At 34.7% G+C, this 20,827-nt stretch overlaps 1 protein-coding gene across 3 annotated transcripts; it reads right to left on the bottom strand.

Annotated features, from left to right (window-relative positions):
• Positions 1–1,054: 1,054 nt before the first annotated feature.
• tdrd5 (tudor domain containing 5) lies at positions 1,055–19,900 on the bottom strand. Of its 3 annotated transcripts, none has more exons than NM_001044850.1 (17): positions 19,677–19,900; positions 18,932–19,161; positions 15,728–16,159; positions 15,493–15,641; positions 12,044–12,127; positions 11,908–11,964; positions 11,374–11,542; positions 11,120–11,298; positions 10,228–10,442; positions 9,321–9,530; positions 9,096–9,162; positions 7,993–8,190; positions 7,762–7,905; positions 6,084–6,197; positions 5,862–5,999; positions 3,086–3,233; positions 1,055–1,564 (listed from the first exon to the last, which is right to left on the bottom strand). In NM_001044850.1, the coding sequence occupies exons 2-17, from the start codon at positions 19,158–19,160 to the stop codon at positions 1,380–1,382; spliced, it is 2,718 nt and encodes a 905-aa protein (NP_001038315.1). In that variant the 5' UTR covers position 19,161; positions 19,677–19,900; the 3' UTR covers positions 1,055–1,379. The 3 variants fall into 3 exon arrangements, with proteins under 3 accessions (NP_001038315.1, XP_087159025.1, XP_087159026.1); XM_087302899.1 differs by having other exon boundaries at positions 1,055–1,573; positions 19,677–19,711; XM_087302900.1 differs by having other exon boundaries at positions 1,055–1,555; positions 19,677–19,711.
• Positions 19,901–20,827: the final 927 nt, after the last annotated feature.

Here is a 20,827-nt window from a genome sequence, read left to right as displayed (position 1 = left end):
AAATAATACCGTATTTTAAATACTAGCTGTCAATAGTATTTAAAATACGGTATCAATTAGAAATATAATTTGTTCTGCATTGCAATTTATTGTGATGTTTTGAATGACAAAAATAAAGGAAACAAACAAAACCGATGTTGTAGTGTTCGCTGAAGTGTTTACTAACGCTTTATCATCAATGTGTGAATTTAATTCACATTACAACAAACAGTGAGGATGAATCAAATACAAAACAAATTCTACATAGACATCCACGCTGAGACACCGACTGCATGGCGTCTCTTTCCTACAGGTACTGTTTACTAACAAGGAGACAGTGGCCTAGCCAATTTTTTGGCTTATTTGGTTTTCACAAATAAGTAAATGCAGATTGTTTTGAGATTGTTGTTGCTAACATGTGAAACCTTTTTTCTAACACAAAAGGGAAAACATTTTTCACTAAACAAAACCTCAATAGCCAGTAGCTGTTGACTTGCATTTAACAAATCACAATAAATGACGGTTTCAGCTAACAATTGTACTGTTTTTACATATCACATTACAAATCACAATAAATGACGGTTTCAGCTAACAATTGTACTGTTTTTACTGAGTTACTGTTGCCTTTCTATTAACTCGAGCCAGTCTGGCTATTCTCTTCTGGCATTAACAAGGCATTTGTGCCCACAGAACTGCCACTCACTGGATATTTTCTTTTTTTCGGACCATTCTCTGTAAACCCTAAAGATGATTGTGCGAGAAATTTTCAGTAGATCAGCAGCTTCTGAAATACTCAGACCAGCCCTTCTGGCACCAACAACCATGGCATGTTCAAAGTCACTTAAATCCCCTTTCTTCCCCATTCTGATGCTCGGCTTGAACTGCAACAGATTGTCTTTACCATGTCTACATGCCTAAATGCATTGAGTTGCTGCCATGTGATTGGCTAATTAGAACTTTGTTAATGTATAGAATACATTTGTGAGATCAAGTGTCATAATTCCTTCAGAAATGTTTTATCCCATGGTGGAAATGTTGCACAAAATATCAGTTAACCACAAAATAAACAGACACATTTTTCAGTGCATCCTGCTTTTTATCCCATTTTCTCTTCTTTATAAAACGTTCTTGATAAAAGAAAACATCGGACTTGAACACTGAACAAGTAACTTAATAACAAATAAAATACAAACAATTGGTCTGTAGTGCAAACATAACAACACACAAAACTTTAGCCCTGTGCATCTAAATAATGTCCTTCTGTGCCCTCCGCTGTGGTTAGAATATCATTTGATACATTCCAGCATTGTTGCAGCCAATGAAATTAAAGAAAAGTTACTGAACGTGATGAAAGTACAAAGCACGCACCGCTGGCTCCTGGCTGTTCAGGCAGTGTGCTTTTAGCTCCAGTGGAGTATCTGTCCTCCAGCAGACATGCGCGCTGCGGGTCTCAGAGCTAATGGAGATGTGAGGTGCTGGAACGCAGTGTTTGGACCTGGGCCCTGATAGACTGGATTGCCTAACAGCTGCATCATGAACTGGGAAATCGGAGGCTTGACTGGATAAACGGGTACACCTGGAAGCACTAGGAAAACTGAGTAGATCAAATGCCATATGAAAACAATATATATTTTTAGCCGATCATCGTAAAAAATGATAAATAAACATTAAGGCTAAAATATCATTCAACATTTCGTAATAGTTATTATTGTCCTTATGTTATTTTTTGAGAAAGAGTACTGCTTTTAAAAAATATAATAATTATTATTAAGGATAGTTAATTATAAATAAATTACATTTATTAGGGGTGTGAATATTATCAAAAATAATATATTAATGTTTTGTGGATTTATTTATAATGATAATGTATCAATATTTTGCTGTTTTTGGGATGAACAAATATGACATTAAATCTTCTTGACAGTCCTAATGAGTGATTAACTGAATTGGTTTTTAAAACTATTTAGTCAAAAGGTTGATTAATTTAGAAACTAAATAAGTGACTGTAGTTTTCCTTTCAAAACTTGTATTACCAGCAATTGAAACTGCTAATTAAGCATGGCATACTGTACATCCAGCCAGTTGCTTTTTCAGAATGAATGATTGAACAAACAAACAAACGAACTAACAAATGAATGAATGAACGAATGCAATAATCAAATGAATGAATAAACGAATGCATTAATGAACAAATGAAGACACGAATAAACAAACAAATCAATGAATGAATAGCTGAACAAATAACCTAATGAATAAATGAACTAACAAACAAATGAATGAATGAATGAACAAATGAATAAAGGAGTAAACCAACGAATGAATGAACAACCAATGAATCAGCAAAAATTAATAAACAGACAAATGATCAAATATCAAACGAATGAACGAATCAACAAAGAAAGGAACGAATGAACGAACTAATGAATGAACATACAAATATATGAATTAATAAGTGAATGAATGGTAAACGATCGAATAAAATAAACAAACGAATGAATAAAAAAATAATTAACGAATAAATTAACAAACAAATAAATAAATGAACGAACAAACTAATAAATAAAAGAACAAACAAATGAATGAATGAACAAACAAACGAATGAAAAAATGAATGAACGAACAAAAACATGAATGAACAAAAATGAACAAAAGATCGAAAAAACAAACAAATGAACAAATGATTAAAGGAATAAACAAAATAAATGAACGAACAAACAAACGAATGAACAAACAAATGAAATGAATAAACAAACAAATGAATGAACAAACAAACGAATGAACGAACAAACTAATGAATGAATGAATGAATGAATACATGTATTCATTACATATACTGAATACATATATTGACTAACTGGCATGATTATTATACAAGTATCTGGATGTGCCCATTTCATTAGTTTATAGTATATTTGTGAGTGTCATAAAAATATAATGTTGTGATTAAATCAGAATCAAATTTTCCAAACAATTTGATTTATCACAAAATATGTGATGGTTTTCTATTTAGTAAATGCCCGATATTACAGCATCAGACAACAAATATTGCACACCCCTAAAATGCAGAAAAAGTATATATGATAGTGACAGTGCTGAAGTGCTGTACCTGGATAGCTGCAGTTGATCTGGATAGGGACCGGGTTATGTGGGTTGACGCATGTGGTTGCGTTGACCTTTGGTTCAACAGGAGATGCGCACAACTGCTGTTTACCCACTGCTGCTTGAACAGGTGAAGGGGTGTAGACAGTCTCAGGCTATGTAATAAAATAATAATAATACTATTAAACTAATTTGGACTTTCGAATACAAATATAAAAAAAAAAAGAATTTGGGTCATTAGGCAGGCAATAGTCACACCGCAAACTTGCACTATTGCTTGAGCCGTGATTGTTTTGTTGGCCTGGGTAAAATTCTCCCTATTTATGAATATAAATTCTTCCATACTATACAAGTGTGAAAATTAATTAATTATAAGCATTAATACGACTCTTAATAAAACAATGTTTTTGGCATGTTTTCCAAGTGGGCAACATGTTCGTCGTAGGTTCGAGCCTCGGCTGGGTCAGTTGGCATTTCTGTGTGGAGTTTGCATGTTCTATTTGTGTTGGTGAGGGTTTCCTCCGGGTGCTCTGGTTTCCCCCACAAGTCCAAAGACGTGGTACAGGTGAATAGGGTAAGTTAAATTGTCTGTAGTGTGTGTGTGTGTGTGTGTGTGTGTGTGTTTTTGAATGAGAGTGTATGGGTGTTTCCACAGTAATGGGTTGCAGCTTGAAAGGCCTCCACTGCGTAAAACATATGCTGGATAAGTTGGTGGTTCATTCCGCTGTGGTGACTCCTGATAAATAAAGGGACTATGCCGATAAGAAAATGAATGAATGAATGTTTTTGGCAGGTTTTGAAGTGCACATTTACACAACAATGGAAAATTTTTGCATTAAAGACTTCTATAGCACAACAATCCCTGTTCACACTGCTCTGTAAAAAAATAATAAATAAATAAATTTAAAAAAAGCAATCGAACAAACCTGTAGACATGTTATAAGCCTTAACATGACATCATCGTTTTCAAAAATTGCATTTTCATAATTTAATACAGATCATCACAATTGTTTAACAAAAACACATTTACAAAAGTTTAGGTCAGCTAAATCTATGGAATTTTTTTATGAAGTCATGTTAATTAATTTTCACATTTTGAATCTTTTGACTCAAACTTTTACTTTTGACTCTATTTATGGGATGCAATACAATGTGTTCATGCTTCGTTTTAAAAATCTGATTAGTTTAAACAACTCTTGTTCTAGTTCATGTTTGTTCTGTTCTCCCAAAAACTAATTTCTGGTTCGATGAAGCCCAAAAATGCACAATAGATTCTGACTAGTCAGCTGGGCCACGTTATTCTGATTCACCTGTTGTTTAGAAAGTTCTTGCACAGGGATGGGGTTTACATTAGGGCTGCATGATAATGAAAAAATCTAATATTGCAATTTTTTTTTGTCAAACTGTATTCAGGTATACAGTAATTGAATAATCAAATTTAAAATAATGACATATAATCTTCGTTTTATAAACAATTCAATAAAATTTATGTTAGTTTGTCAAAGTTACAAATGTACACTTGCAAAATGATTAGTTATAATCCAGACCCAACCTTGCATATATGCGCGATGTGACTATTACAAATGATCACATTGCAGTCTCGATGCAGAAACGATGTATTGTGCAGCCCTAGTTTATATACATTTTAGGATTTGTGATGATGGTAAGGCGTTTTAGAATGACCAAAACAACATTTCAGATGTTTTACAGTGTGTTCAGCCTGCTGGTTTGTCCATTTATACATTTGTCCATTTACACATACATTTTTCTCATTAAATGATCTCTTATAACAAAAACATGTTTTAATGCGTACACTGGAATTTGTGCGGTAAAAGTGTTCCATCGCAGTTTATGCGCATCTTTTCTAATTAAATAAAAAGTTGATCCTACTCAGTTATGTGCATATGTTTTTATACGCATTTTCAAAATTTCTGCACATCATGGCGTTTCCATCAACTGTTTTTTATGTGCATATGCAAAATTTGCATAAAAATAGTTTGATGGAAACATGGCTAATGTTTCCTGCATTCACCTTTGCAGATGCTGATTATTCTAAAACGGCAACATTACACACTACCTTAAAGGGGCAGTTCACCTGAAATTAAAATTCTGCCATCGCTGACTCACTTGTTCCAAACATGTTTGAGTGTATTTCTTCTCTTGAACACAAAGGAAGTAATAATAATATAGTATATTCTAGTATTTTTGCTCTTACTATGAATGTCAATGGTGGCTTTTTTTTCAAAATTAATTAGAATTCTCGTTTAAACAGAAGAATTAAATTCATAAAAGTTCAGATCCAAGAAATATTTTAAAAAATGCAACAAAAATGTTAATGTTTGGGTAAACTGTGCCTTTAAGTTAAAAAAGTTAAATCATAAAGAAACCCTACAAAATTAACAGCGACGACCACAATAGATTGGGGAACCTGAGCTGAAAATGACTCTCTTGCAGGAACTTGCCTTTTGTGATGAACAGCTCTGTTGAATGATTGAGTAGATGAACCTCTGCGGAGAGGCTAATTAACATTCTCATCTAATCACCACACAATTAAGATCAAGCGCCTCCCAAAGGGCTCAACGGGAGAGCTAGGCTGTAACAAGGAACAATGCATCAGGAGATTAAATCTCTAGACGCATCATGATTGAAGACTGTTAGCTACATGCTGAAACTCCTAGAGGTTCATCATGAGCACTGGGAGCAGAATTTACCTCAGTGTTTACCATATTTGACTCTCAAAAGCTGCATCTTCAAGCTTAATGTGAAAAAAATGTCGTTCTTACTTTAGATTGTTCTGTACTGACGTCAAGTTCAAACTTCGTCTCATCAGTTTTGTCCTCTGCTGTCCATCCCTGATCCCATTCACTGTTAAATAATGGGTCTTTTCTCACCAGGGCTTCAAATGGATTTACATTCTCACTCTGAAAGGAAATGAGAGGTTTAAAGAAATGAATCTGAAATTTTATTGGCCGCATATGTGCGTGTGTGTGTGTGACAGGACTTACTTTAGCCGCAGTGTTGACGTCAGGAACATTTATAACCTCAAGGGGAGGAAGGTCCAAGTTTGGATCCACATCAATGGAGGCTAAGTTTGTTTCTCCACTTTCAGAGTTAGATGCCTAGAAATGAACAAAACAGGGTTCAGAAAGAGCCCTCATAATTATTTTACATTTTGGTAAACTAATTTAGCCTTAAATAAATACACTATTAGAATTGACAGAATGTCAGATTTGAGTGCTACTAAATGACAAAATGATAAATGCTAATTGGACCCTTGCTAAATAAAGATAATACACAAATCATAAAACATCATATCAATTCCTTGTGAAAGGTTCTGTGAAATGTGCAGTTCTGATCTGAAGCACAAAGACAAAGTAATTCCTCTCCTTTAAAATAAGCATTTTGTTTCTACTAGAGCTCTGCCAGTGAAAGAGTTTGATCTCAAGCACATACAGCAATATCAACGTCTTGAAGCGGCGGGACATGTCAGATACTAAAGAGCATTTGATTAGTCAGAATATTTAAAGAGAAACTGAAGTATGACAGATGTTGTTAGTCAAAAAAACAACAACAAAAAAAAAACAGTTAAAAAATATATTAAAAAAACACGTTGATACATTTAGGCAGGAATGACAAACTGCAAGCTTTGGATGTTTATTAGTGGTGTAACGGATCACAAATCTCACGGTTCAGATTACAACACGATTTGAGTCATGGATCGGACCATCTTTCTGATGAGCAAAAAAGGGAGGAGACAAATGTAATTTGCTTCCCATTTCTACAAAAATATTACTGCACAAACCATTGGATTTAACAAACAGAACTTAGAACCTGTAATTTTAATTAAAATAAAAATCAAGAAAGAACCAGCTGAAAAAAAAGAAAATTCATTCATTAATTTTCTTTTCGACTTAGTCCCTTTATTAATCTGGGGTCGCCACAGCAGAATGAACCAGCAACTTCTCCAGCATATGTTATACGCACGGGATGCCCGTCCAGCTGCAACCCATCTCTGGGAAACATTCATACACACTCATTCACTACGGACAATTTTGCCATTTATTGTATTGAATATTTTCCTTTTTATGGCGACGCAGTGGCGCAGTAGGTACTGCTGTCACCTCACAGCAAGAAGGTCAGTGGTTCGAGCCACGGCTGGGTCAGTTGGCATTTCTGTGTGGAGTTTGCAAAGACATGCGGTACAGGTGATCTGGGTAGGCTAAATTGTCCATAGTGATTGAGTGTGTGTGTGTATGTGTGTGGATGTTTCCCAGAGAGGGGTTGCGGCTGGAAGGGCATTCGCTGTGTAAAAACTTGCTGGATTAATAAAGGGACTAAGCAGACAAGAAAATGAATGAATAAATGAATTTAAAAAAAGGGCAAAATAGTATGAATGCCTGCAAAAATATTTATTTTCTCTAAAAATAGACTTTAAAATAATAATAATACATTAAAACCTAATGTTTATCAATGATCATATCATCTTCTCTGCAAGTTCACGTATTTTGTACAATTGACAATTTCTGAGCCAAAACTTAACCCTAAACCAGTGCTCCAAAAAACACACAGGATAAACCATAATTCCTCTATTTCCAGACCTGCCCTTCTTTATATTCTCTATAATTCACAGAGCTCACAGCCCTTCAGTGCTGTATGTGAAACTGGATGCTTGAATGAAAGTACCGTCCGACAAGAACTTGGAGAGTCATTTCCCTGAGAGTCTATCTCTGCATCTGGAGAACACGAGAAGGGCGAAAGACTCTCCTTCACATCCTCCAGCTGATCATATCCGAAATAAGAAGTCACTGGATTGAACTTCTCCGACACCTGAAAAACCAAATGACAAGAAAACAGTAACTGCCGGGTATCAGATTTTTATCAGGCTTTACAGTAAGTGAAGATCTGTTCCCAGACCAGTCCGTAAGCGGCAGAGCAGGGCTGAGCATGACCCTCCTGTATGAGGGCGAGGTGCACGTAAACGTCCTCCTCTGTGTTGGTGTCGCACAGAAAGAGCAGCAGGAAGTCCTCCTGATAGCTATGGACTCCGGCCACAAGAGTGCGCTCACAACACAGCCTCTGGAAACAGCTGACCGCACTCGCTGGCCAAATATTCTAAAAATAAAGATGAAGACAGATAAAAATGACAGAAAAACAACATCTCAAAAGTTGTCATTTTTCTCTCACAATTATGAGTTAAAAATCTCACAATTCTGAGATATTTCTTTCACCATTCACAATTACATTTTGTAAACTGACATTTTTCTTTCACAATAATGAGATGACAAAAAATTCTGCATTTTCCTCTTAATTACAAGCTAGCGTCTTGCAATTCTCTAGAGCTTACAAGGTAATGTCGCAAAATTCTGACATTTTTCTCACAAATAAGATTTAACATCTCACAATTCAGACATTCATCCATACATTATGATAACATTCAAATTCTCTCTTTTTTCTTGTAATCCGCTTGTTAAGTGGTGACGTATGTATACTGTTTCCGAGTCCAAGCCGCCATTCATTTGAGTGGAGAAATCATTCGTTTATGATCACGTTTTATTCCTATCACACATTAAAGTTCATTTTATATAAAACTATAGTGTCCACAACAATCTCTGGGCTTTCTGCATAACAAATACCAAAAATTTAACAATTTATAAAAAAATTTATCACTTTCTGGCCATCGGATATTAGGCATGGACATATATACTGCGATCGTGATTTTCGAAAGTATTAAATAGCTTTGTAAACGTTTATTATTAGCATTTAAAGAGTCTCCCCATTCAGTTAAATAGAGAGCTTGGACCCAGAAGCCGCTTCGCGTGACGTCACACTTAACAAGCGGATTACAAGCTAGCGTCTCACGATTCTCTTGTACAAGTTAACATCACAAAATTCATACAGTTCATTTTCTCTCACAAGTTGCTATTTTAAAACTGCAACTTTTTATTGAATTATGACACCATTTTAATTAACGAAAATAATTGTTAGCAGTTGTGTGTGCTAACAATATTAAAGCTTACCGTGATTGGTCGAACTCCAGCTAACATCGCTGGCACAGCCTGAGCTGGAAGATCAGCATAGCAAGCTCTGAAAAGATTTATCGTAAGCAGCGTTTTTATTAAACAAATGCATGTTTGCATCATCTTCAATATATACTATTAAAGATAAAATATGTTCAAAACCAAAGCCTCAAACAAATCACCTTTATATCACTTTCTTTGTTTTAAATCAAATCACGAACGTACTTGAGAAACCTGAGGCTGTGTCGTTCCACTTTTGTGATGTCTCCATAGTCTACGTAATACACCTTCACTTCAGTCTCACTGAACACTTCGTGAATCACCACTCGGTAGAACCACATGTCTCTGGGCGCCACACAGCACACTTGACCAGGCCGCACATAAGCATCAGGCAGCCGGTATCTCTCAGCCACATCCGGGTAGGAATAACAGCTCCTGCACACATTAATCAGTCATGTTTAAAACAAAGATCACAAAGAAATTAGTCAGTGACGATTCAACTTACAATTTCAGTCAAATCAGTATCTATCAGTAAGAGCTATTATGCTCAATAAAGCTGCATTTTTTGGTTTTAAGATATAGTAAATACTGTAATACTGTTATTACATTTTAAAATACAGGTTTTCCTATTGAATGTTGCTTAAATCTTAATTTTTTCCTTTGATTTTTAAAGCATCTCATGATCCCTGAAGTGTTAAAAACTGTTGGACTGCTTCATATTTTTGTGTAAACTGTGATACTCAAAAGTACCAATAAAGATGTATATCATTTTTCCATTAAGGTCAACATCATTTATAACTACAGCCATTTCTAATGTAATCTATATTTTTCAAACAAATGCTGCTTTTTGAACTTTTTTTTTTTCATAGAAGAATCCTCAAAAGTAAAATGCAGTTTTTATTGTCCACAACACTATGAACCATGGAAAAATGTTTAACACTAATATTTGTATGAATAATAAATGACAGAATAACAATAATAACTGATCATATCTGAGATCAAATCAGCATATTATAACAATTTCTAAATTGATTATTACATAATAAACCATAAAAAGTCACTTTCAATGTAAATAACATTACTGTTTTTGTTGCATTTTAATCAAATAAATGCAGCCTTGGTAAGGACATACCTCATTTCAATCATCATGTTCTCCAGGGCTCTGGCCTCTTTGTTCTGGCTGAAGCGGATGTAGAAATAGCTGGGAGACTCAGTTTGCTCCACCAGGACAGGCAGCAGTTCTCTCTCCTTCCTGTGAACAGGGGGCTTTAGCTTTTGACAGCGAACTGCGTCTAGAGGAACCGCTGAGACTCGACTGACCATCAGCTCTGGGAAAAGATTCACCATCTACAATAAACAGTATACAAACACAAACACACACACACACACACATATAATTTATATATATATATATATTGTATATTATATGTAAATAAAATACATAAATTATAATACAGTTACAAGACACAATATATTACTCAAATCATCAAAATGTATGTGTTAGTTACTAATACAATTATAATAAAGTGTGTATATAAAGGGATGCACAATATTTATTGGACAAATAAATAATCAGGCAAAAGGGGTATAAATTAAGTCCTTTTTATCAATCTGATCAATAAATAAATTTGTGAACAATATCCGATAGAGTGTTTGCTGGTAAATCAATAAATCAGTCAGATGCAAATCGAGATTCATTCACTTTCCCAGTGCGAGCGACTGCTGTTTTAAAACTGAATCAAAACAAGCCATGAAAAGGACTAAATCGGTTATTTGAAATTGTTTATCCCATGCATCCCTAATATATTGCTCAAACACATAAAAGGGAACACTTGGAGTTACATTGTGTTGTTTAAGTGTTCCCTTTATTTTTTTAAACCGTATATAAAAAATAATAAAGTATACTACCAGTCAGCAAGTACATTAAAATGATATATTGACATTGTAAAATAGCAAAGCTTTGTAGTTCGCTTTAGACTGATACAGTAGGTAATAATAATGGATTAAAGCTAATGGTTTTTAACCTGATGGATGGTTTTATTGGCGACTCTGAGCTCAGCATCGGACTCTTGAGAGTCTGTCAACGGCTCTGTCTCTTCATGCTCCCAGGCAGACTCGGGACAGCTGAAGTAAAAGGCTCTGCTGGAGGGATTCTGCAATTCGCCTGTTGGACTGGAAGTGGTGCCGTCACCCGGAGATAATTCTTGAAAATCAAAATTCTCATTAGAGATAATGGATAAAAACAAAGAGTGATTTTTTTATAATTAAAGGAAGGTACCAGGTTCACAGGGCTGTGTGTCAATCGGTTTGAACTCCACGACCATCCAGTGGCTTTCGCTCTCATCTGTGCCTCTTTGGATGGCCAATGTGTCGCTCAAAGCCCCGACCATCTCTGTCACACTCAGAAAACCACACTGGCTCACTGGCAACTCCTCTCCATGCATTCGCTATATGTAACAGACCATTAAGTTGGAATATCTCACTAGTGCCATCTATCAGGCATACTAAGTTTCATGTCAATATGATGTCAAGGTTTATATTGCAATTGTGATTGGCGGACTATGGTTTTATACATATCCTGCAAGTTGTTTTTATCATCTACTTTTCTGTTTTCTTTTCTATTGCTTTGAAATCACTTTTCTTTACAAAACGTCTGTACCACATGTGATGTTATAGTGCTTTACTGAGTTGAGATTCAGCCCAAATCAAATGGATGTAAAAATTAATGATTTAAAAGTACAAATAATAAGCTAATTTTTTCAGTTTTCTTCCAATATGAAGTCAGATATGTTGATAGACTTTCAGAAAATACCTGGTATTCTGTGGGGAGATTGTGAATGGAGATCCCGTTGCCATTTTCAGCAACAACCTGAAATAAGATCCATATCTCGTAAGCTGAGGTGAAAAGATGAGACAAGAAAGCTGTTTTTAAAGCTGTTATATCTGACCTTCCGCAGCTTTTCTTTCAGCTCTTGGCTGACGGTGCCTGCCGTGCCCTTCTCCAGAATCTGCTGTCTGAGCTCCTCCTCAAGCTGCAAGAAGATTTACACTGACAGTTAGCCCTAGGAAATATGGGCTTAAATTGTCACTATAAAGCTTTTCATATCAGTCAGTATCAATAATTATCATAATAAATGTCAAATCTCTCTTTCTTTCAAATTTAAAAGGTAGATTTTAGCTCCTGATTGAAAGCAAAACTACTATTTTATAGTAAAAACACGACTAACACGTCAACGAAATGAACATTTCACAAACCAGAGGTTGAATATTTATAATGATAAATAATTTTAAAACTTGTATTGAGTTACCTTAATATTTTTAATTCTTTTGCTTTAAAGATTACTTTGTTCTAATAGGTGATGTAACCATATGAAACAGTGCATATGTAACCGTGTATGATTTATATGGTAAAAATATGTATCATTTGTTTTTCACATATCATAAATATTTTCATCCATAATATTATATAATTAAAATCTATCTATAAATCTGAATTTACAATGTTTATTTTGCTTATTCGTTAGGAGAAAAATAAATGCATGCAAGTTATCCCCTGAAAAAAATTTTTTTTTGGTAATCCTCAATAAAAAGTCTGACCATTAGCTTTTGCATGGCGGTCCTTTCTCTGCTGATGTCAGTTTGAAGGTAATGATACATAACATAAAGCCACGCACCAACTCAATAACCTGTTTCAGTTGGAAGAACGTCAATATACTAAAATAGAAATAAAAACCCAAATTTGTTATGCTGCTGTTCCTGGGTTTGATTAGGCTTACACAGAATCTTGAACCCCATCATTAAATGTATGTATTAACTTATGTAATTGTGTGTAAATCTATCATTTTTGTTTCTATATTAACTTTAGTAATATTATTGGATAATAAGCAAATTGTTAATGTTTTCACAATACAATTTGTAAAGTAATATTTTCTGTCACATTTTATTGGATGCATTATATTAGAAACCAGTTATAGCTTTGGTTACCAAACCAGTGGTTATGATTGTAAAAAAGCCTGTGTTAGGTTTTTAGCTGCTATACTGTCAAAATCATTTTTTACTTAATTCTGCCCAAAATGGGTTGCACGATGGCACAGTGGGTCGCACAATCGCCTCACAGCAAGAAGGTTACTGGTTTGAGCCCTGGCTGGGTCAGTTGGAATTTGTGTGTGAAGTTTACATGTTCTCCTTGTATTAGCGTGGGTTTCCTCCGGGTGTTACAGTTTCCCCCACAAGTCAAAAAAAAAAAAGAAAAAAAAAAGTGGTATACAGTAGGTGAATTGGGTAAGCTAAATTAGCCATAGTGTGAATGATTGTGTATGGATTTTTCCCAGTGATGGGTGGCTGCTGGAACAGCATCCGCTGCTTAAAAAATGTGCTAGATAAGTTGGCGGTTCATTCCACTGTGGTGACCCCAGACTAATAAAAGGACTGAGTCGAAAAGAAAATAAATGAAGTCTGTAGATGCATGATTCATTTAAGCACATAAACAGTCTGTGTAATGTTCCACTTTTAAGCATTTTTTAGGGAAAATTATAATACTGCCTTAAATATTTTAATGCCCAGCGCTTGATTTATAACATTACATAGATATATAAGAAAGAATAAAAACTTTCTCCAGACGCATGAATAAAAAAACATTGAAAATGTTTTTGCTCTGTTAAACATGACATGGGAAGCCTAGACTAGTCTATAAAGTACTGCACAACTTCATCAACAAAGAGTTAATCTGAGAATTGTTAGGCTAGCCATACTAGCAGGTATACACTGTAAAATATTGAGATGGAAGGACTCTGAACCACCTTCTTCTTTTATGTGGATGAAAAAAAAGTGTCATCTAACATCCCTTTGAAAAAAATTGCATTATGTTTGAAAAAAGCGTCAATATTTATGTCAAATACTAGGGCAGCTTTATTTCTTCTTTTGGTATAACAGGACAAGACAGAATGCTTAGATGTGACCTTCTATGTTTTTTTTGTTTGGGGCATGTATAGGGGAGCATTTATTACTAATATATATATAACCTTGCCATGAAAAATTTAAGTTTTCACCAACATACGGAAACTGTTTCTAGGTTTTTTTGTGTAAGCAAGTATTTTACATTACTTTAAAAATACTAAAAAATGTCTCTGTCAATGTTTTCAAAGTCTTATATGTGATTTACCAAAGTCACACAAGTGGCAATTTTACGTCACATCCATAATGACACTTTTTCCTCAAAAAAATGCAAAAATGGCAAATAAAATAAAGTCAATCATTCTGTTCTATAGAGAGACATCTTGTGTTATTTTCAAATTCAAAACAAACTAACCAAAAGCAAACTATTACTACTACTTATGGTGCAAAGATTGAATTGGTGTCCCAGTACAAATATCTAATTGATGATACTCTTTCTTTTAGTTCTCACTTTCAGCAATTGGTGAAAAAGTTAAAAGTGATTTCAGGCTTCTGTTTTAGAATTAAGAACTGCCTTTCTTTTGATGCTAAAAAAAGCTGGTGGATGCAACATTTACGTCGATATTGGACTACGGTGATGTTATCTATATGCATGCTTCGTCTCAGAGTATGCATGCACTGGATACTTTTTACCATGGTGCACCAAGATTTATAACTAATTTTAAATCCCTTACTCTTCATTATGTGTTGTATACTAGGTTAGGTTGGTCTGCCTTGTCCAATCGAAGGCTCAAGCATTGGCATGTCTTTGTTTACAAATCAATATTGGGTTTACTCCCATCATATCTACAGAATTATATTCGTAAAAAAGAAAACTTACTTAGCTATGGCCTTCGGTCACAGGGTATTTATTTACTGTCTGTTCCTAAAGAGCAGACTAAGATGGGAAAAGGGCCTTTAAATACAAAGCACCTTTTGCATGGAATAATCTATAGATAAGGTTGGAGTTTAAAGATTTGGTTTCATTAAATGCTATAAAATAAAAAGTATAAATGTATAAATGAGTATAAATGATTTAGAAATCAAAACACAGGCTTGTAGATGTTTTGAATAGTTTGTTTGTCAATGTGTGATTCTTGTTAACTGTTTTTTGTTTGTTGTCTTTTATACCCATGTAACATGTGTACTGCCTAATCTTGGCCAGGACGCTCTTGTAAAAGAGTTTTTTAATCTCAGTGTGTCTTCGCTGGTAAAATAAAGGTTATAAAAAAAAATAATAATTTGCTGATGAAAGATCTACTGTGCTTTGTTGTATGTCACTTGTAAAAATCGAATAAACAAAGTTCAAAAAATAAAAAATAAAACATGACATGGGAAATATTTGAAAAAGGACAAAAAATTATCTGGAAGACTTATAGTTTTGCCTTCGACTGCATAGAAAAATATAGTTATTTCAATTAAATATCAAGCTTATTTCACACAAATAATTAGGTGATATCCAAACCTTAAAAACGGTTTCTTCAAACGACTGCTCTTCCTTCACAGGCTCTGGTTTAGAAACAGAAGAGGGGTCAAGCGATACTTCAGGTCTTCTTTCTGGCAGTGAACTTGCTTTCGGACTGAATCCTGCCAGCCTCTGTTTTGGAGACGTCGCTGTAAATGAAACCAAGATGCTTAGTAATGATATTGGTGTGAAAAATTTTAAATAAATAAGTTTCTTAGTAAAATCATATACATACACTGCATAGAAAATCTCCTCATCAGATTTTCAGGCTGATTTTGTGGCGTCACGGCACTTCTCAAAAGCAGCTGCGAGCCAGTGCGACTTTGCTGCATGATTATGAAATCCATAGCAGCTGACAGCATTTCAGAAATGGAAAAGAAGCCGTACTGCGTGACATTGAGTGGCTTTCCGAACTGTGCCACATACCTGGACTCTAGCTCCGATAACCTGACCGGCCCATGAGATAATAACTGTTTTAGTTGGCTGCGCAGGTGAGCAGGTAGAGCGGGCTTAGCTTGGCCACGGCGAGGGAGAATCACAGGCTGAAGGCGAGGATACGAGATGTTGAAGTATCCTGGTTTTCCCTTACGATTATTGGGTTTGGGTTTGTGGTCTCGTTGCTTTGACACCAGCTCCTCGATGCCTTTGGTAGTATCATCTCCAATGGCTGCAAAATACCAAAAGTAACAAGAGATGTTTGGTTTAGTATTTGTTTGGTATTTACAATAAATTACAGCACAGTTTGGAGTGTTTGACAAACTGTGAAACACACGCGAAAACTGACATCCATGCATCTTTAATCATTTTAAAGGATTAGATCTACTCAAATTTAACATCTCATGACCATCTGTGCTTTTGGACCACAAAATTATTTCTATTTTAAGATTAACTGCATTTCACTTATATTGAAGACTTACATTTGATTGTTCAGTATCGGTGTCTGATGCTATTAAGACTTGCTGAACAAATACAAAGCACATTTTTTTCACTTTTTATTTATGTAGTTTATTATATTTTATTCAGATGCACCATACTACAAAATCATACCACAGCCATATCACCCTGCAGCCCAAGACTGGTTACTCACTGAAGCTAAGCAGGGCTGAACCGGGTCAGTACCTGGATGGGAGACATGAGAAAACTAGATTGCTGTTGGAAGTTGTGTTAGTAAGGCCAGCAGGGGGCGCTCAACCTGTGGTCTGTTTGAGTCCTAATGCCCCAGTAAAAATGAAGGGGACACTATACTGTCAGTGGGCATCGTCTTTCGGATAAGACGTTAAACCGAGGTCCTGACACTCTGTGGTCATTAAAAATGCCCATGGCACTTCTCGTAAAGAGCAGGGGTGTAACCCTGGTGTCCTGGCCAAAGTCCCTCTATCAGCCATTTCGATCATAGCCTCCCAATCATCTCCATCCACCGAATTGGCTCCATTACTGTCATTCAAACATTTGTCCAATCAAATTATACCAAAAAATGAGAAAGCCCCTCCCCAATTTTTAACTGCTTTAACCAATCTGGAAAATATGTTGTCATATGATTGTAATTTGTTTTCAAGAATACGCTAATTTGTTGCATATAACAAACCACAACTTTCATCATTAAACATTACTAATATACAGTATATATTATTTATGCCATAAATAGAGTTGCCACCCGTTCCTTAAAATAGGGAATAGCCCGTATTTGAGAATGAAATTGTGTGCCCGTTTTAAATCAATACGGGACATGTTTTGTCCCGTATTTATTTTTTAAAGTAGCTTTTCATGCACACGCATTTTTTTAAGATGCCTAATTTTCTACTTTTGATACTTGATGTCATCGTTAGTTTGATTGGTCTTTGTTTTGACAGAAATGGCAGATGCTTCTCCAGGTAACCCCCCTACTCTTTAACGCAAGTGACTGCAAAAGTACCGCAAAGTGTGGGAAAACCTGGCTGCAAAGTGTTAGAAATTGTTATCAAGCCAACTGCACGACTTGTCAAAGAGCGTTCTTTGTGGCTCATGCGGGTCTATCATGCGACAACATGTCTCCGAGAGCAGCATTCCTGCAATGACAGAGCTCACAAAAATCAAAGCATAGTCAGACAGTTCTTCGTACCCCAAGTCTCTCCCGAAGACATGGTACCAGACATGGTAATGACAGTGAGCCAGTCTGTGAAAATCTAGCTAGAGTCATTTTTTTTTTTTTTTGTAATTTACTGTTTTCTACATGAAATGACGCACAGTCTGAAGATAATAAAAATATATGCATTTAAAATTAACTGAGTAAAATTATGTCAGCAACTTAAATCACAGTGAAACTAATGACTACAGTCAAACTTTATCTCAAAATTAGATTTGGTCTGGTTTCACACACTGGGTCACACATTGTAATTTTTGTAAAAGTTCTGTAAATACAATGTAAGTGGATCACATTCCAATGCAATATTATAAATTGTTTGTTGAGGTTAAGTCAGGCACATAAGCATTAATTTATTAGATGAAACATTACATTTAATGCATTAATAAACAACATAATGCCCATGTAAAGACAATAAACTAGTAAACTGCAACTTTCCAAATTTTTTAATTAGAGATATGCTATTTGAAAACTTTACTAGCTAATGTTTGAGCTAGTTTATGTAGGCATATGTGCTGTTTCCATGATTGGATAGTTGTTACTGCAAATAATGACAAATTTTTTTGCCAAAATCTGTTATCAATCCCACACTTTAAAATTAGGTTCATTAGTATTTTCTTCTCTCCTTTAGGTTACATCAGCCGAGTTAACACAGGTGTACCACACTATTAAACATACCATCAGCTATATTAGTGCTGCAGAGAAAGACTGACTGCATCTGTTAACACACTTTTTTCACTTTTATTGAAATCTGTGTTCATATATTCCTGAAAACAAATTTAAAGTTGCGATTTACCACCAATACTGACATGTTATTAGGCCTCTGATTGGGGATGTGGCCTCCCTTATTTTTTGTATTAAAAAGTGGTAACCCAAGCCATAAACAATTACTTATAATTCAGCAGATTTTTTATTTATCATTAATTCTGTTTATTTACTTGAGTAAATGTGTGTAAATTCTAGATTTATTCCGTTTTTTTTATTAATTTCAGTAATATTATTGACTAATGTGAAAATGTTCATCTGATTTATGTACAATACAGTTTGTACACTAATATTTTCTGTTTTTACTAGATATATTATATGACAAAACTTGCTTTATTTACCAAATAAAGTTAATCTAATTGGATTTTTTAAACGTTAAATAATAAGTTAAAAAGATATTATTTTTTATTTCATATATTAAGGTTTTAGTTATGATACTCATAAATAATTCTGCAGACTTTTACCAAATTTCTCCGCAGAAAAAGCAAAAAACGTCCGCAGATTCCATCTGGCCCTACTTATGAGCAATCAAAATGCATAAAACGATGAAATTACCTTTCAAAATGATGTTTCCATCAAGTTGGTATTCCAAGCGCACAACTTCTGGCATTTCCTTGACCATATCCAAAACATTTCTGAAGCCCAGCAGCCTGAGGGGCATAGGAAAGCCCAGCATGCTCTGGTAGTCTCTTCTGAGGTGCTCAGGGGTCAAACCATGCTTGGAGGAGACCAGAAGTGACCGGACATCCTTCTTCAAACCCGCGAGCAGCTGATCCTGGGTCATTCTGACAGTTAAAAACAGAAGCGATTTATACATGACGGCGGACAAAAACGCGACAGTATTACGTTTATTGAGGTATGTTGGTTTTATATTCACACATTCGTTCAGTGACAGCTCACTGTTTTGTTTACCTTGGTACTTTGAATATTCGGACTGAAATTACATGCAAGTATGATTTTAAAACAACATTAGCACTATTTAATAGACTGTGAACAATGTAGTACTTTGATAGTGATTGGCTGCTAATATAATTTCACTATTTAGAATTTGCAAAGAATACTTTTCTGAATAAATGATATTATTAAGGAGAAAATATGAATGTGCAAATATAAAACCAACTTCACCTCAATGTATTAAATATGTGTCTGTCGAGATGTCAACATCTTGCGAAAATCAGCTTTAATTAGAGGCATTGTTGCTTTAACGCAAAATGCACGTAATGAATTCTAAAACATGGCTGTAAACGCGTATTAAAATGATTGTTTAGTATTTTAATGTGTTTTGTCGAAAGCTGCTTACCTTTTGTTTAAGTAAACGCTTTCACTGGTTTCCGTACTGATCACACGACAGGCCACGTTTTTAAAAAAGCGAATTTTGTTTCACAGGTGCACGAGCGCGATGACGTCAGTGTCGTGGACGTCAAAAATATCTTCCGAGATGAAATTTGTAAAAATAGTGCAGAAATGTAGGTGTTACAGTACTTCATTAGCGCGCTTGTTTGTGTGAAGACGCTGCCGAATTCTGACGCACGTGCTCTGCCAGCCTTCAATCAAGCTGCTCTGCTGAGACTGCACATTGCATAGTGACTCCATAGTTTTTTGTTGTTGTTGTAGTTTATTTATTTTTTTGAGAGTGACAACTAAGCTAACAAAAATATGCTACACCATTAAGGTGACCTGTGGTAGTAAAATCATACTTTATCAACGTTTCTTGTAATATTATTCAAATGTTATGCCATTAAATTAACTAATTAGTCTATTAAAATAATAATTTAAAAACTTCAAATGCAAATGTAAACCCTTTTACATAGATAAAATTATATATGTTTTTGTTTGATTATTAAAGCACTTTCTGATGATTTTTTTTCTTTATTTCACTAGTAATTGAATTGATATAATTAATATAACATAATTTAATATAACATTAACTTTATCGATCAATAATATTTGTATTCATAAATCAGATAGATCATTAAACATTCCCACAAAGAGGGGAATTGCCCCCTCAGAAAAAAATTTAGCCCCCCCCAGTTTTTATAAAGGATTGTTCACTCAAACTGAAAATTCTTTCTGTCATTAATTATTAACACCCCCGTCCATCCAACCTTCAGAACACACATTTAAATATTTTAAAATATATGACATAGCAATTGAATTATGAGAATGGCTATATCATGATGAACAGTGCTTTATAATAACAATAATAATTCCTTACATTTCTATAGCGCTTTTCTTGGCACTCAAAGCGCTTTACACATAGGGGGAATCTTCTCATCTACTTTTTTATTTTATTTTTTTTTTATGCAAGAAAGAACATTACAGAGATATAATATGAACAAAGAGACAAAGAGGGTTACATAAATAGAATTCCAGCAAATTAAACAAGTTTAAATGATTTACACTAAGAAAGCGTTTTACATGCAGTGTAATTGTTAGAGTCTTTTAAAGAGT

Source organism: Danio rerio, chromosome 22 (genome assembly GCF_052040795.2).
Source record: "Danio rerio strain M-AB ecotype USA chromosome 22, GRCz13ab, whole genome shotgun sequence".
Taxonomy (NCBI): domain Eukaryota; kingdom Metazoa; phylum Chordata; class Actinopteri; order Cypriniformes; family Danionidae; genus Danio; species Danio rerio.
Note: the sequence above shows the minus strand (reverse complement) of the source record. Positions and strands in the feature narration are given on the sequence as shown.